Source organism: Onychomys torridus, unplaced genomic scaffold (assembly GCF_903995425.1).
Source record: "Onychomys torridus unplaced genomic scaffold, mOncTor1.1, whole genome shotgun sequence".
NCBI classification, from domain to species: domain Eukaryota; kingdom Metazoa; phylum Chordata; class Mammalia; order Rodentia; family Cricetidae; genus Onychomys; species Onychomys torridus.
In genome coordinates, this window is record NW_023413581.1 from 629 (window position 1) to 19,278 (window position 18,650).

An 18,650-nucleotide genomic window follows, 5' to 3' on the forward strand; every position below is an offset into this window, starting at 1 on the left:
TACATTTAAAAGCACAAATGATGTTAACCCTGAAAAACACAAAAGATAATAACCTCATCATCAATCATAGGGATTGATCCCAAAAATATCCTGAATGTCTTATCTGCAGGGCCATCTGTCTTACGTGTACACTGAGATCAATATAGAAGTAGACTACAAGCATGAACATGAAGTATTAATTGTGGTTGTCCTTCTTCATGACTCGCTGAGTTTAACTAGTTACCAGTGTGAACACTGTTGGGGTGGGAGGTTGGTGATTTCCTGGTGTGTGGGAGACTTATGATCAGAGGTACACTACCAAGAAATATGACAGCTGTCATAGTTAATTTTACCTGTCAACTTGACACAATCTAGAGTCACCTGGGAAGAGAATCTCAGTGTGGGATTTTCAGGTTAGACTATGGGCATGTCTCAATTACACTGACTGATGCAGAAATAGCTGCCCACCCTGGGTGGTGCCAATCCCTAGAAAAGTGATTGTAACCTGTGTGTTGCTAGGCAGAGTATGGTGAGCACTGGCATGCAGGCTTTAATTCGTTTCTCTCTGCTCCTGACTGTGGATATAAGATGACCAATTCTCTCAAGATCCTACTGACATGACTTCCCTGAAGATGAACCATTACCTAGAACCCTGAGACAAAGTAAACTCTTTCTCCATCGAGTTGCTTTTGTCAAGATCTTCTGTCACAGCCACCAGACGTGAAATGAAGAGAGACCCACAGGACCAAGTATTTGATATGCATTAAGTGAATCATGAAGCCACAGTATGAAGTCCCATTAAGGTAAAAATTGATGCAAAACCACTTAATATAGCAAATACTGTGTGTGTGTGTGTATGAAAACATGTATATGTTGTTTGCTTTTTCTTTATTAGTGTATTGAACAAAATAATGTTTCTCTATAATGGTTTCACACACACATATCACATACTTTGATCACAAAGTACCTGTTACCCTTTCTTCACCCCTCTCTACTCCCACTGGTCCTTTTTCTCCTCCTGAATTGTTACACTTTTAATTTCATGTCACTTACTAACCTGAATTCCATGAATGACAGATAACATGTGATTATTTGTACTTCTGTGTCTGGATTATTTCACTCTATAAAATGATCTCCAGTTCTAACCAGATTCCTGAAAATTACTCCATTTTCTTTTTCTTTGTGGCAGAACATAACCCCACCGTGTATATACCATCTGTGATGGTTAACATTGACTGTCAACTTGACAGATTCTAGCGTTAGTTATGAGATAAGCCTCTGGCCATGCCCATGAGGGATCATCCAGATTACATTAACTGAGATGGAAAGACCCACTCTACACGTGGTGGTGCCATTCCATGGGCTCTGGGACTAGACTGAATAAACATGAGAAAGTGAGCCCAACACCAGAGTTCATTTCTCTGCTTCCTGACTGTGGGTGCCATGTTGTCCCATGCTCCTGCTACTGTGATTCCTTTGCCATAATGGACTGTACCCTTGAATTGTAACAAAATAAACTGTCTTCCTTAAGCTGCTTCCATCAGGTATTTTGTCCCAGCAACAAAAAAGGAGCCAAGACACCTTCTTTGACTAAGTCACCTCCCTGTCACTTGACAACTAGGCGGGTCACAGAACTTGAGAACATAAGTTATCACATTTTTTGAACCAGTAAGAACATCTCCCTGACAGCCTCATTGGTCATTGACAAGGATAAAATCCTTAACATGTAGGTTCTCTCTGCATCTGTGGATGTCACCCAGTTTAAGTTCCACGGTTAATAAGTGATAAAGGTGGTGTGTAAACCCAGGCATTCTGCTCTAATATCCCCATCCTACAATTCTACATAAGCACACTTAGCAGCCAGCAGTACTGACATGAGGCATTGTTCAGTACTCCTGAGCAAGTGTGCCCCTTCTAGTCAGCATGAGTGGGAAACACATAGTCCCTTACCGTTTTGGAAGTGGACTGCGTAGATAACAGTAAGACCCCTGAAGTCTGGGAATGGGAGCTGGGTTCAGTCTTCCTGGTGATGACTTTCCTATATGCATCTCGTATCTGAGATGGAGACACAACACAGCAAGGAACTGGTGAGTAAGTAAGTTTGCTATACAACATGTGGGCCTGAGTTTGAATCTCCAGCACCCACACTAAAAAAAATAAAATAAAAAGACAAGTACAAGTACATTACCCAACACACCAATGGACAGAGAACACCATGAAAAATAAGGTGAAAAGAATGTAAGAGCTGGAGGAGGGGGTGCTAGGAAATGCTGTCTTCTGAGCATGACATGACCACATTACACTCATGAACTCACAGCAGCTGTCACTGTCTGCATAAGATCAAAGCAGCCAAATCGCAGCATGGATTGAGTAAAAGACCTCTAGCCCCTCCCCTTACTGAGGATTGATTGGCAGTTGATCATTCCCGAGACAGAGAAAATTTTTCTTCTCTGGGTGCTCCAGTGGGTGCCCCCACACCCATGCACGTATGGAAAACACTAACTGGAATTAGTAGGGTTTTTCAAGTCATGAAAGATAAAGTTGTTTGAACAACATGTTGAGAGGAATATGTGGGAATCTTGGGGGAGAATGGGAAAGGGTATAGTCATATTTTATTTATTCTCAAAATAAAGGAAACCTGCTCTTCTATACACTGTGATTATGTGTTGCTCTCATTGGTTGATAATAAAGCTGTTTGTCCAATAGTGAGGCAAGATAAGGTTAGGTGGTACAATCAAACTGAGGAAGTGATGAAGAAGGGTGGAGTCAGAGAAGATGCAAGCCAGCCACCCTAGGAACAAGATGCCAAAAGGCCGGTAACCCGTGGGCTGTGTGGCAATGCATAGATTAATAGAAATGGTTTATTTTAAATGTAAGAGCTACAACATCTTTAGTCATCAGGGAAATGCAAATCAAAATGACTCTGAGATACCATCTTACACCTGTCAGAATGGTTAAGATCAAAAACATTGATGACAGCTTATGTTGGAGAGGATGTGGAGTAAGGGGAACACTCTTCCACTGATGGTAGGAGTGTAAACTTGTATAGCCACTTTGGAAATCAGCATGGTGACTTCTCAGAAAATTGGGAATCAATATACCACAAGACCCAGTGATACCATTCTTGGGCATATACCCAAGGGATGCTCAATCATAAATCATACCACAAGAACATTTGCTCAACTATGTTCATAGCAGCATTATTCATAATAGCTAGAACCTGGAAACAACCTAAATGCCACTCAACTGAAGAATGGATAAAGAAAATGTGGAACATATACTCAATGAAGCATTACTCAGTAGTAAAATGAAATGACATCATGAAATTTGCAGGCAAATGGATGGAATTAGAAAATATCATCCTGAGTGAGGTAACCCAGACTCAGAAATACAAACATGGTATGTACTCACTTGTAAGTAGGTACTAGATGTAAAGCAAAGGATAACCAGACTACACTACAACCTACAGCTCCAGAGAAGCTAGCTAACAAGGAGGACCCCAAGAGGGACATATTGATTGCCTTGGGAAGGGGAAACAGATGAGATCTCCATGAGTAAATGGGGGGGGACAAAAGAGGAGAAGGAATGGGGGATGAGAACATGAGTGAACGGGATGGATGAGCGGGGGGGGGGGATGGAGTCTAGTCAAAGAGAGTGAGGAGGGATTATATGAGCAAGAGGGGTCAAGATCATGATGGGAAAATCTACAGAGACAACTGAACCAAACTCGTAGAAACTCATGAACTCTAGACTGGCAGCTGTGGAACAGGAGACAGTTTTGTAGCTTGGTCTGTTTGAGGGGCCTCTGGCAGTAATCCCATTTCTGTGGCAGAGCTGCATGAGCTGGCTTTCTGGAGTCCATTACCTATGGTTGGACTCCTTGCTCACTCTCGATGCAGGGTGAAGGGTCTTGGTCCTGCCTCAACTGAATGTACCAGGCTTTGTTGACTCCCCGTGGGAAGCCTTACCTTTTGGGGGGAAGGGATGAGGGGCAGTTCAGGGTGGGGAAACTGGGAGAGAGTAGGGGGAGAGATGAGACGGGGGTCTGTGGTTGGCATGTAAAAATGAATTTTAAAATGTTAAAGAAAAATGTAAGTGCTAGTTAGTAATAAGCCTGAGCCATTGATCAAATATTTATAATTAATATAAGCCTCTGAGTGATTATTTGGAGACAGCTGTAGGACAGGGCAGGATGGAGAAACTCTTGTTTATAGAAACCAATATGGTTTTACACACCAGCAATCCCATTTCTGTTGAGGCAGAGACTGAAGGGTGCTTGCTGGGTCTGCTGGCTGACCAGTCTAGCTCAATTGATGCTCCAGTAAGATGCCCTGGCTCAAAAGATAAGCTAGAAAGGCTAGAGAGAAGACTGGGTGGTCAAGAGTATGCCTAGTTCTTGCAGAGGACCTGAGTTTAGTTCTTAACACCCCTGTCAGTAGGCTCACAGATACCGACAGATCCATCTCTAAGAGATCCAGTGCCCTCTTCTGGCTGCCACAGGCACATACACACATTCTTCTGAAAATACCATCTGCCTTTGAAGACACTGAACTTTTCCCAGCCCTTACAACCAGGTTAATACTATACCTTGAAATCATTTAAGACTATGTGCTCAACCTTCTGTCTTACCATGTGCTCAACCTGCATGCTTAAGTCTAACCTGACTTTAAGAGAATAATGCAACCAGCCTCACTGTGCCTTGGATTGCCCATGTTATCACTTTTTAAAAATCCAAGCCAAAGGCATAGCTTTAATGTTAAATTATGTGCCCTCTCCTGTACCTAGCCTAGAACTGTGTGTGTGTGTGTGTGTGTGTGTGTGTGTGTGTGTGTGTGTGTGTGTGTGTGTGTGTGTGTGGTGTGATCATTTGCTGAGAGCAGCAAACAGGTTGGAAGCAATCTGAAGCAAAACAAATAGCCTATAAATGTGGAAAACACATAGACACAGGTTGATAAGATCTGCAGTTCTGAATGCTCTTTTGGGTCAGCTGGGATCAATAATATTAATTTCTGCCCTTGTAAAAATGTCAAAGCTTTCTGTAAATAATTCCTTGTCCCTTTCCATGCTGTGTTTTCTGTGCTGTTCAGTAAACAAAGAGTGATCCCTTTGTTAGACGGAGGCACAACAGATAGCACACACAGGCAGTAGACGGAGCCAACATGGCAGGTAGGCCAAAGAGGCCACAGACTACAGACTGCAGACAGACAGAAAGCACAGGGAGAGAAGTACAGAATTCACAGTTTTGCTTTCCCTTGATCAAATTGCTCCAAGAGGAGATCACACACATGTGCATATCAATTTAAATAACATACTAGAGGCAAGGGGGACAAGATGGAGTAATATACTAAATGTCAGTCTCTAGCCTCCAGAAAATCAAGAGTACATGTATAAATACATATGTACAACTCACATGCGCACATACAACACACACACACATGCACACATGCACGTGCACACATACACATGAACACACACGCATGCGCGCGCGCACACACACACACACACACACACACACACACGCACACACACATGCACATACAACATGGAATCCTAGATAGGAGAGTAGGTCTGCTTCAAGCATGTGAAGTGAGTAGTTCTATGCAGAGGCAGGTGTGAGTGGGCAAACACATACCTGGCGGTTCAGCAGACAGTGAATGAGGAAGATGAAGGCCCCCTGCAGGCTGTTGATAATTGTGAACAGGTACGCCATGATGCTTGCTATGGAGCCAATCTGGAAAATGCCCAGCACCCAGGAGCAGCCCAAGATGAAGATCTGGGCAATGGCCTTGAAGGTCAGCAACCTGAAAAATAATGTTTACAAAATGAATTGTCCTGAGAGCCTCCATGGAGACACCTAACACTATCTGAAGATGACACCAACTGGTCAGCACCATGCTGGGGATGCAGACAGAGTGAAATTTGTTATCTCCAGGTAAATAAACCAAGTCCTGTGGGAAATTAAAATGCTGTTGTCTACAGATACACATGGATTCAAAGATGTGTGGGTGTGTGTATTGAACAGATTTTTGGTTTAGCAATAAATGGCTAAGCCCATTGTCCAGACACTTAGACCTCATTATGTGAAAGGTAAATCCATGGTTATAAAATACTTAGATTTCCTTATTTCATTGAGGCAAAATTCACCTTTTAAAGAACAAAAACTGTGATTCAGTGGCTTTGAGTACACTCACACACAATGCAATCATCAATACTATATAGGTCCAAGTCCTTTTTATTACCTTAAAAATGCAATACACACATGCAAGAAAGGAAACACCATACATTCAAGGTGATCATTCTTTTTACCCACTAAGGAAGACAATAACCAATTATTCATCAAAATATTAATGAATAGAATAAGTATGTATAAATACAGGCTATGTCAGACATAGCATATCCAGCTAATGGACATATCATAGAATAAAATAGATAAAGGTAGGATAGTTTATATATGGTACCAGGGAAAACCCCAGGAATCCCCAAGGATGACCTCAGCTAAGACTCCTAGCAATAGTGGAGAGGGTGCCTGAACTGGCCTCCTATAATCAGATTGGTGAACACCCCAATTATCATCACAGAGCCTTCATCCTGTAACTGATGGTAGCAGATGCAGAGATTCACAGCCAAGCAATGGGCCAAGCTCTGGAAGTTGAGTTGACAAGATGGAGGAGGGATTGTAAGAGCAAAGGGGGTCAAGATCATGATGAGATCACATGACACAGCTGACAGAGACAGCTGACCTGAACTAATGGGAGTTCTCAGACTCTGAAACAACAGCTAAAGAGCCTAAATGGGACCCACCTAGGCCTTCTGCATGTGGATGACAGTTGTGTAGTTTGGTCTGTTTGTGGGGCCCCTAGCAGTGGGATCAGAACCTGTCCCTGGCCCATAGGATGGCTTTTTAAAACCAATTCCCCATGCAGGGATCCCTTGCCCAGCCTTGATGCAAGGGGAGGAGCTTGGTCCTGCCTCAGTGTGATATGGCATACTTTGTTGACTCCCATAGGAGGCCTGCCCCTTTCTGATTGGAGGAGGAGTAGATGAGAGAAGGGGACAGACAGGAGGTGGGGGGAGGGAATTGGAAGAGAGGAGGAAGGGAAAACAGTGGTTGGTATGTAAAATAAATGAAAAAATAATAATAAAAATGTGAGATAGTTCATATATGGTATGGCCAGTTAATGAAAGTACAATATAATAAAACTGATAACTGTGGGATAAAGAAAATGTGGCATGGCCATTCAATGGAATACTATGCTGCCATAATAAGGAATGAGGCAGTGATAGCTGACAAATATGGGTAAATCCTGTGAACTTCATAATAAATAAAAACCTAGACAAATGCCATTTATTGTGTAAATTTATTTAGAAATCAAGACTAGATTAAGAGAGACAGACAGACAGAGAGAGAGACAGAGAACCGATTGTAAGTCTATTTTTTAAGGTAATAAGATAATAATAATGAGGAGGAGGAGGAGGAGGAGAAGGAAAAGAGGAGAAGGGAGGTGACAATGTGCTGTACTGAGCAATGTTCCAGGCTCAGGGTCATTTAGTGAAGGTTGATTCATTCTCTAATTCCTTGACATTTACGAGATACTCGCCTTCTCTGTACCTCACACTCTCCACATGACTCAGGCTCTCACATTGTCTCCCCAGCCAGAGGAAGAGATTCTAGGCCAGACCACCTAGCACACTGAGTAATCCCAGCACCCAAGAACATGGATTTCAGACCTGTTTGTCCTACAGAAGTACAGGCTGTCTTGAAATAGATAAACATCTTAAAATATTAGTTTTCTCACATTTGTATATGTATGCTTCTGTACATGCATGTGTGCGTACATGTTTGTGTGCATGTATGCGTATGTCTGCTTTTTTTTTTTAAAGAAAATGACACCCAATAGGTGCAGTATTGGGAGGGGTGACTGTTGGAGTAGGTACGGCCTTGTTGGAGTAAGTATGTCACTGTGGGGGGTGGGCTTTGAGTTCTCCTATGCTCAAGCTACTCCCGGTGTCACAGTCCACTTCTTGTTGCCTGCAGAATCAATATGCAGCAGCTCCTTCACCGGCACCATGTCTGCCTGCATGGCGCTATGCTTCCCACCATCATGATAATGGACTAAACCTCTGAAACTGTAAGCCACCCCTCAATTAATGTTTTCATTTATAGGAGTTACTGTAGTCATGGTGTCTCTTCATAGCAACTGAAACCCTAACTAAGACAATGTCCATATTTGTGTGTGTATCTGCATGCCCATGTTTGTATGTGTGTGCATTGTGCATGTATGCCCATGTTTTTGTGTACATGTGCTCACACTGAATGTATTGACAGTTGCAATCTATGGAAAGCTTGGTGTCTCAAGCAATTGTGGCGATTCTTTACTAGCCACCTAAAGCAAACCACACCACTGTTCCATTTCTACAGATGAAGAAACTGAGCTTTGTGAAGGCTGTGTAAGCAACATAATGCCACACAGATCATAAATGTCATTTACGGAGTGGGGAGCTTGACACATGGACTCTGCTGTTCTGCACAAGCCCTATCACTTATGTGCCATGAGCATACAATAGGTGACCAGAGGCTGGCAGGTGGATCAATGGGTGAAGTGTTGCTTGCTGCACAAATGTCGGGACCTGAGTTCAAATCCTGAGGACCCACATAAAGCCAAGTACATAACATGAACATCTGCACCCCCAGTTCCCCTGTGGTGAGAAGAGAGGAGGAGGAGAATTGAGCCTGATGTCCTGGAAGACACAGTGGTGAACAACAAACAGCTCTCTCTCAGACAAGATGGAAAAAAGACCAACACCCAAGGTGTCCTCTGACCCCCACATGTGCACCATCTCATGCATGCATCTGCCCATTCCCATGATATATACAGAAAAGTGAGTGGTGAGAGAAAGGGAGAAAGAGGCTGCACCTGGTGTCCTTGAGCTTTGAGACTTCTGTGCTGACACTGCAGATCTTCTGCTTCAGCACCCACAGTGTCCAGGCGAGAAGAATAGAGTTGATCTGCAAGGTCAAACAGAGGGTAGGTAGACAAGACACACAGACTGGCCATGACCAGTCCATCTCACATAAAACTCTGGCCCCATCCAGGATACCAGGCTTTAATCCTGGATTTATCAAGCCCAAGTAGCCAGGACTTGATCTGTCACTGACAGCTTCCCAGCTGATGTCTCTTCTTCCAATTTAGGATGAGCATCAGAAACCCATCATCACCCCAACTGGTCCCATTGGTAGTTAGCCAATCTGCTGCTTCCCCATGCTGCTGAATCCAATGCCCACTTCCTATGCAGGGAAGCCAGTCCCTCCTGCCTGACCTGGAGTCCACAGTGTAACGGCAGTGCGCATCTCTCCTGCTAAACCACAACCTTGCAGCAAATCATCCTTTCTTGTTCCCATGTTGGTTGTTTTTTTTAATTTCCATTAGCTGTTGCCCATCAGTTAAGTTGGAATTGAAACCAAGGTTGATATCATAGATTATGACCCTGGAGAGATGGTTCATTCTCTTCAAAGGTGTTCCTCCAGCCTTCTAAATGTGGTTTGATGGTCTGTATTAACTGTCAACACCTAGGAAGCAAGCCTCTGGGAACATGTGTAAGGGACTGACTAAGGCTAGTCTCTGAGTATGCATGTGGGAGGTATCTTGACTAGTGGGAAGACTCAGCCACTGTGGGTGGCACCATTACCTACACAGAGGCTTGTGTATGTAGCAGAGTGGGGAAACTGAGCTGAGACCAGTGTGCACAGATTCATTGCTCACTGCTCTTGACTAAGGGTATGATGTGACTAGATGCTTTGACTTCCTGTAGTCTTCATTTCTCACAGTGATTGGCTGTAACTTGGAAGTATGAGCCAAATAAACCTTTTCTCCCTTAAGTGGCTTTGGTAATGGCATTTTGGGGAAATATTAGAACATAATTATAATCATTTTCTTCTCCCCTTTCCTCACTCCAAAGCCCCCTGTATGACCCTCTTTGCTCTCTTTAAAATTCATGACATCTTTTTTCATTAATTGTTTGTTACATATATACATATATGTAAACATACATGTATGTTTATTCCTAAATGCAACCTGTTCCGTCTACACAGTGTTATTTTTTTATGTGTGTTTTCAGAGGTGACCACTTGGTATAGGATAACCAATTGGTGTGCTCTTTCCTGGGAATACAGTTGCTGCATTTAAGGCTTAGAGGACATTGTGGAAGATGGAGCAGAAAGGTTCCAGGCACCAGAGGATCAGGGAGTTTGCTGTAAGACTGTGTCTCTTAAAAATGTCAGCAGCCATACCCCTAAAGTCTCACCAACAGGACTGCAGGAGCATGGGCTAAACAAGAACAACAGCGATGGACATGTCAAAGTGGAGGTGGGAAAGACCATGAGGCTTCAACCTGCACAAAGAACAATAAACACCTGAGGGTCACAGAACATGGGAAATCGGCAGTGCATCTTATCACAGGGAAGAAAACTAAGACAGTGGGATTCGCATACACCCGGGACACAGTTTTTCCATGTTGGCAGTATGACATCTGGGGTCAGGTCATATATGATGTGAGATGTACAATGCTCCCCTGGGCCCTGCTGTTTACTGAGCAGCATCCTGGACACTGCACTTGCTTCCAGTAGTACCCTCCTTCCTTTTTGTGACAACAGAAAGATATCCCCATATTTTCCCATGAGTCCCCTGGAAAGCAAAACTACCCCAGTGGCCAAGACAGACTGGAAAGCCGATGGGATGGGGGAATTATTTTTCCTAACAACTAAAACTTCCAGAAGGAAAATGGTTTTGGAGATTTGGGAATGGGTGAATTAACATTTCAGCTTTCTCTATTTGGGCTAACATGCATGGCCATGCACCAGGCAGGAGAGAACAGTCATCAACAGTCCAACCTCTCTGAACCCTGTGTAAAATTAATACAAGACCATCCTGCCAGGAGAGATATGCCCATGGGTGCAAGAGATGCATGAATGTTTTGGAAGCAGCCTACTACTTCCTGAATGGATTTGAATACCACCCCATAGGAAGTATATGTGAAATGTAAAAATAATTTTAATACAGATAAACATTTCATTATTATTTTATCCCAATCATTTCTCAAACCTATTATGTATTGAGGAGCAGTAAATGCCAGGCTCTGTCCTATCTTAATCACAGAGGTCTGATTCCCAACACCACCCTGTATGACAGTCTAGACCGGCATTATGAGGGAGAAGAAAATGCTTTGATACAGCTAGACAAGTGAGCTTACAGGAGAGCCATAAGGACACTAGGGAATGTGACAGAGCTAGCTGGAGAAGGATCATGGTTTTGTAGAAATTTCCTCAAAGATGAAACAGTCTGCCCTACAGTCAAGACTCAGGAAGTAAACAACCCACAAGTCTCAGGAAACTCCTTGAACTTATAGGATTTACAAGATCCCTCCCCAAGTTATAGAAACAGTAATGACCCTGAGAAGGGAGACTCTAACCTGCTAAATGCCTGATGCCATGAAATAAGGTCTGAGAACCCTTTCATGAGTTTTCCCCCAGCCTGGGATGGGCTTTTGAATGATGCAGATCATTCAGGTCATCTATGCTCAGGTTTACCCCTACACATGCTCCTATGTGTAACTCTGGTAAGTTCATTGGTCTGCCAAGCTGGACTATATTAGAATCACTACTTTGGTGTGTCATGGATGCCCTATCTGGTGTAAGTAGACATTTGTCCACATGTCCTAGGAAAGGCCATGCCACAACTAGCCAATCCTAGTTGAAGATTACAGTCACTATGCTGGCTAGTTTTAAGTTAACTTGATACAAACTAGAGTTATCTGAGAGGAGAGGGCCTCCATTGAGAAAATGCCCCCATAAGATGAGGCTGTAGACAAGCCTGTAGGGCATTTTTTTAGTTAGTGATTAATGAGGAAGGGCCCAGCCCATTGTCTGTGGGGCCACCCCTGGGCTGGTGGCCCTGAGTTCTATAAGAAAGCAGACCAAGCAAGCCACGGGGAGCAAGCCACTAACCTGCTCTCCTCCTTGGCCTCCAGGTTCCTGCCTCCAGGTTCCTGGACTGCTTGAGTTCCTGTCCTCACTGCTTTTGATGATTAACTCTTATATAGAACTGTGAGTAAAATAAACCCTTTCTTCCTCAACGTGCTTTTGGTCATGGTTTCATCCAGCAATAGTGACCCTAACTGAGACAGTCATCTTGAGAACAGCAGAGAAACCATAGGTTCCATAAGGTGTCCTCATCAAATGGAGAAATTTAGAGGAAAGCATAAAGGGACAATGAGAATAAACAGAAGTATAGCAAGGTCAATTTTTCCTTTTAGAAATATCATTCTGAAAACCACCATCACTTCTAAAAGGCTCCCTCCTAGATTCACAAGTGATTTTCTAAGATAACAAAGTAAAACACCAGTTTCACAAATGAACCATAATTGTAGAGCCAGAATATGAGAGTCATCAAGGGTTACTAACTTTCTGACATTGTGATGAATGTTTGTCATCCACAATGTCTTTGGGATGTACTCATACTATCCTGGGGCACATGCTGCCCACAGGCTACAGGCTGTACACATCTGACAGCTGATACAAACCAGAAATCTGGTTTTATGGGGTTTTAATAGTCATTTTTAATAAAGCAGATGCTTTTGGTTCTATATAAGGAAAGAAGGCCACCATACAAAACCAGGACCACAATATTGGTTCAGAACAAAACTCCTGGCAAAGAGAGGAAAACAAATAATTTTTCTAAGTTTTGCCTATTACTGAAGAATGGGAATATTGGAGAGAGACCAAGGTGATGGACAATAAAAGGGAAGAGCCGCAATAAAGGGAGGAGGAAGGCAATGAGAAGAAATGAGGAGAAGGCCATGGAACTGACCCATCCTTACTGCTATTGTGAAAATTGGATCTATAGTATCAGATTTCAAGTCACCAGACCTAAGAGAATAAAGTCTATGCTGTTCACTATTAGAGCACTCCTAAGATACTACAACACACCATAAACCCACAATAATTTATAAGACATCAAAACATCCCTGGAGGAACATCTCCTCGAAACCTCAAGGATGTTACATCATTCAAAAATGAGCTTATAACTAATTGTAGGATGGGCTCTCCTTTCTGCACTACATATTTTTGACAACTGTGTCAAAACTTAGGTGAGCATAACTTGGTTGGTTCACCCAGATCTTCTATTCATCTGTTTCATGGCACTATCTGGCTGCCTTTGTCATGGTGGCTCTGCAGTATAATTTGAATTTATTTTTGTTTTATGTTCATTGGTGTTTTACCAGCATGAATGTCAGTGTGAGAGTGTCAGAAGCCCTGGAACTGGAATTACAAACAGCTGTGAGCTGCCATGTTGGGGCTGGGAGTTGAACCTAGGTCCTCCGGAAGAGCAGCCAGTTCCCATAACCACTGAGCCATCTCTCCAGACCCCACTGCAGTATGATTTGAGGTCAGGTATGGGGACAACTCCAGTTGTGTTCCTTTTCCTGAGTATTTATTTGGTCATCCATGGCCTTTTATAGTTCCACGTAAACTCTTGGGTTGTTTTTATAGGTCGGTGAAGAATTTTGATGGAAATTTCACTGACTATGTAGATTACTTTGGGTAATAAAACCTAGTCATCTCATTATACTACTTATGCCAACCCAGAAGCATGGAAGCTCTTTCCATGATCTGTAATAAACTACAAGTGACCCAAGGAAACACAGAACTATGGATGGCAGCAGAAACACCACCTGATAAGTGCATGGAAGGCGAGTAGTGATGAGATAGGGCTTGCCACAGTTGGCTTTGATGTCAGTGTGGCAGAAACTACAATCACCAGAGGAGAGAGTCTCAACTGAGGGGTTGCCCAGGTCAGATTGGCCTGTGGACGTGTCTGTAGGGTACCGCCTGGATTGCTAACTGATGTTAGAGGGCACATTCTGGGATGGGAGGTACCATTCTGACTGTAGGTGGTCCTGGAATGTGTAACAAAGCAGGCTAAGCAGAAGTTCATGAATGCCTGGGCCAGAAAACACCATTTTTCTCAGGTTCCTGCTTCAAGTTCCTGCTTGAATTTCTACCCTGACTTCCATCAGTGGTGGACTATGATCTTGTCTTAGTTAGGGCTTCTATTGCTGCAATGAAACACCATGACCAAGAAGCAAGTTGGGGAGGAAGGGAATCTATTCAGCTTGTACTTCCACATTACTGTTTAATCATTGAAGGAAGAAACTCAATAAGCCAGGAACCTGGCAGCAGGAGCTGATGCAGAGGCCATGGAGGGTGCTGCTTACTGGCTTGCTTCTCATGGCTTGTTCAGTCTGCTTTCTTATAGAACCCAGGACCAGCAGCCCAAGAATAGCCCCACCCTCAGTGGGCTGAGCCCTCACACATCAATCACTAATTAAGAAAATGCTCTACAGTTGCATCTTATGGAGGTATTTTCTCAATGGAGGCCCCCACATTTCAGATGTCTCTAGTGTGTGTCAAGTCGACATAAAACTATCCAGGATAGACCTCTAGACTGATATAAACTCTTTTCTCCCTTGATATGCTTTTGGTCATGGTATTTTACTGCAGCAATAGTAATAAAGCCAGAACAGTGCCACGCCCACAGCGGTGTCGCCCGTGTGACAAATGCCTTGGGTGAGGTAGTTACGTGGGAAAGGGGGGCTCACGGCCCTCGAGTCTATGCCCCCAGCGACCCCTCATCAATCTGCCTGAATCAAGGTGCCAGGCTACACGGAACCACGCAGATCTGCTTGCAGAGGCTGGCTGGCACTCTGCCTTCTTCTCTTTGCAGCTGTAATTATTGCTGTTTCCTTGTGTATTAATTCCAAGAAGTTAACTCTTAATGTTTCTGATGTGCCCCATAAAGAGAGTTATGATTCCTCAAAAGTGGCTTCAATACCCCCACCTATGATTCAAGCTCTTAGACCAACAGTTCAAGAGGGTCCCTAAAGTTTGGGGGAATTCATGAATGATTTAGAGCAGAAAGAACTTATGATTCAGAAGGACGAAGACTCTAGTGAAGAGAGAATGAAAGTAAAGGTACAGGCACTCATAGGCAATCCACACGTGCAGCCGGACAGGAGCTGCAAGGAAGCAGTTACAGGAATTAGCCATTCCTACAAGAATTATTCAGGGACAAATAGAGTTTCTCATCAAGGGTCGATGGTGGCAACCCCCTAACTTTAATCTTAGATATAATAATTACATAGAGCCATTACCTTTTACGGGAGCTTATGATGTACATGGGAACCGATGGGTGAATCATAATGGTATGAAAACAGAATGGCATAAGTTACAGTTCATGGAAAGATTAGCTAGGTACCAACCCCCCGGTGCCTTCTCACCCACAGGCAAAGGTTAAAATATTTTCACACAAATGAAACCATGGTTAGAACAATGATGGAAAGGGTTTAATTTTGATACAGAACAAAGGTGTAGAAGGAAAACTACAGCTAGGGCCGTAATGTTCTCTGTCCGGATGAGGAACCACAAAAGAAAAAGTAAAGGCTATACTCATGAGATCTGTTAATCATTCTGAGAAAATTGTGTGACTATATTGTTGATTCTATGTCTATCACCTTACTGGCCGATTGCCGTGTTTCCCCAAGTAATTGTATAAAATTCACTACTTGGTCTGAGTAAAATTGCAGCAGCTTCACAACATACTCTCGTGTCTGTGGCTGTCTGTCATTCGCCAAATCCCACTTATCCTGAGTACCTTCACCCTGTTCTCCCTCGGTCTGGTCGTCTAGCTGAGATCCAGTGTAGTTAGAATTCTCCTGCCTGGCCCAGTCAGGACAAATCTCTCTTACCCACCAGTCCCATAGTCGCTCATACCCAACCAAGAAAGCACACAGAGACTTATACTGCTTACAAACTGTATGTCTGTGGCAGGCTACTTGTTATCTACTTCTCCTATCTTAAATTAACCCATTTCTGTTAGTCTATACTTTGCCACATGGCTTGTGGCTTACCAGTGTCTTTACATGTTGCTTTTCATGGCGGTGGCTGGCTGTGTCTCTCCCCAGCCTTCTACTTCCCAGAATTCTCTTCTCTCTTGTCCCGCCTATACTTCCTGCTTGGCCACTGGCCAATCAGAACTTTATTTACACAGAGCAATATCCACAGCAATCCAGTCCGTGGCAAGCAACCTATTTTAAAAGCTGAATTATTTCAAAATCTTGCAGCCCACCCTTGATGAAACACCTAGTTTGGGATGGGACGTGGGTGTGCTTCCGCGGGGCGCTGAAGGGGCATCAGTGTGGGAGGGGCGGGGGCGCTGGGCCAGCCTGGGCAGCAGATGGGAGGCCTGGCTGGCCCCCACCCACCCTTATCCGGTTTCTTGGCTGCAGCCAGAGTGAGGATCCTCTTTTGTCATACAAGCCTGGAGGGAAGAAAGAGAATACCAGTGGCTGCCTTGGAAGCTTCCCTGGTGCCCAGGGCTTCTGGGTTTCCTCCTGGGGTGGCCAAGCGCCAGGCTGCATCCCAGCAGGTGTCTCTACACTGTCCATCCAAGCTCCAGCAAGGGCACAGCAGGCTGTGGGCCTGAGTTTCCCTTGTATAGAATGAGAATTACCTTATCTGGGACCCCCTAGCTAACCTTCTGTCTTTATTTAAGGAGAATCCCTCCAGATTTGTTGGTCCTGACCTTATAGCCCAGGCTGGCCTTGAACTACCGGAGATCACCTGCCTCTGCCTCCCAAATTCTGGGATTAAAGGATTAAAGGCTTGGGCCACCCTGCCCAATTCAGTAGTCTCTGTCTCTGTCTCTCTGTCTCTGTCTCTCTGTCTCTCTGTCTCTCTCTCTCACACACACACACACACACACACACACACACACACACACGTTTCTACGTGTGTGTGTGCACGCTAGCATATTTGAGCACGTGCCAGGATTCCCACAGAGAATGACACACCAGCCCAGTGCCCAGTGTTGAGGGACACGGAGGCAGGACTTGCTTGTTAGGGAAACCACATTTGTAATTGTGTGAGGTGGCTGGGTGAACACCCCATGTCACCCAAGTTCTGCCTGTCTGGGAACTCCACATCTCTCAGTTCCTGCCTGCTGTGTCCCAAGGCACCTTCTGTAGTGCCAACTACATGCACAGAAGCCGCAGAGCCAGAAAGGGCTTGCTTTGGCTCCGAGTCTCCAAGGCATCCAGTAAGTCACTCAGTAAATGCTGAACAGCAGAGCCTCTGCCCAGGGTGGTGACATGGTGGTGCCCACTACTTTGTGCCTCCTCCCTGAGTGGCAGGTTATGGGATGCCTCTGTGGGTAATGCGTGCCAAAGCCGGACAGGTGCCCACAGACCTGCAGACAGCAAGGTGGGCTGCACCCCTTGCTTTCAGTTGATCTAATGGTGTGCACAGGCTCTGCTTCATGTGTTGGGTGAGTGAGGCGCAGCTTTTACTGTGTTCTCACTGTACACCAGGCGGGGTGGTTCGTCCTGCTCAGCATGGCCCTCGAGAGCTGTATCTGGCAAGTCTACCTGAAACCCATTGGGCATGTGAGGAGGGCAGAGGCCCCAGCAGGTGAGGTTTAGGTCAGGCCCATAGGTGGATAGTGGCGGGGCAGGTGAGTGAGAGCCGCTGGGGGAAAGAAAATGATGGATGGAAGGATGGACGAGTGGGCCAGAGGGGTGAGTGTGTGAGAATATGTGTAAGTGTGGGGAAGGATGAGTGAGCCACCGGATGTGCCCATGAAAAGATGGGTCAGGGAATGGGGGGTGAGGAAATGAACGAGAGAATGAAAAGATTAACAAATGTGTGAATGAGTGTTGCAGAGAATGAATGTGTGAACGAATGAATGAAAAGATAGGCCTGAGTGTATGAATGAATGAGTAGACGACTGGGAGAGGATGGGTGAATGAATGATGGGCCGCCTGCCAGGCAGGTTGAAGCCTGGTGAGGGGTGGGGGAGGTGCTGAGCTTGGGGGAGAGGTGGGAGGGGCCACTAGTCTAGGGGAGGTGGGCATGGTATGGTAGTGTACTGTCCACACCCAATCGCCATTAAGCAGCTGTGCCTCTGTGCAGCCTCCTCTTACCCAGTAGGCATTTGGGTCCCTCTGCACCATCCCCTCCTTCCTGGGAGATGCTCTGAGGGGGCAGGGGCCGTGGCGGGGCCGGGGCTACTGCAGGGCGCTGGGCAGAAGCAAAGGACCATGCTGAGGGCCTCTGTGCCAGCGCGGTGTCAGCCAGGCTTTGTGGGATGCAGCTGTCCAAGGACACTGCAGGCAGTGACTTGGGAACAGCCATGCTCCTGGGCAGGGAGTTTAGGAACATTTGAAGCTGCAGCTCTGTGGGCCAAGCCTTAATGCCATGGGGGACGATAGGACCTTGACAAAGCAGTTGTGAAGGGTGTGGTGGGGGGATCATGGGGTCAAGGGGCACTGGAGGGTGGTTTGGGAAAGGCATTCAGAGGCTGAGGCAGGGGGATCTTTAATTTGAGGCTGCCCAACCACATCGTGAGACCCTGTCCCAAAAAACTTAAGACAATAAAATAATTGTGCACAAGTGGTTGGGCGGTGGGTCAGTGGGTCAAGCTTAGCACCCACAAAGCCCTGGCTTCCTTCGCCAGCACTATGTAAACCAGGTGTGATGTTCCATAACTGTCATCCCAGCTTTGGGGAGAGGGAGGCAGGAAGATCAGGAATTCAAGGTCATCTTTGACTCACAGGGAGTT

General features: G+C 45.0%; 1 protein-coding gene across 1 annotated transcript; it reads right to left on the reverse strand.

Moving 5' to 3' along the window:
- Positions 1 to 1,929: 1,929 nt before the first annotated feature.
- LOC118576342 (adhesion G protein-coupled receptor E1-like) lies at positions 1,930 to 18,223 on the reverse strand (the record flags this gene model as incomplete). The annotated part of the gene is made up of 5 exons (XM_036176637.1): positions 18,013 to 18,223; positions 16,297 to 16,352; positions 8,895 to 8,986; positions 5,612 to 5,780; positions 1,930 to 2,034 (listed from the first exon to the last, which is right to left on the reverse strand). Coding segments are annotated over exons 1-5 (633 nt in total), but the record flags the coding sequence as incomplete, so codon positions are not given.
- Between the last annotated feature and the right edge of the window lie 427 nt (positions 18,224 to 18,650).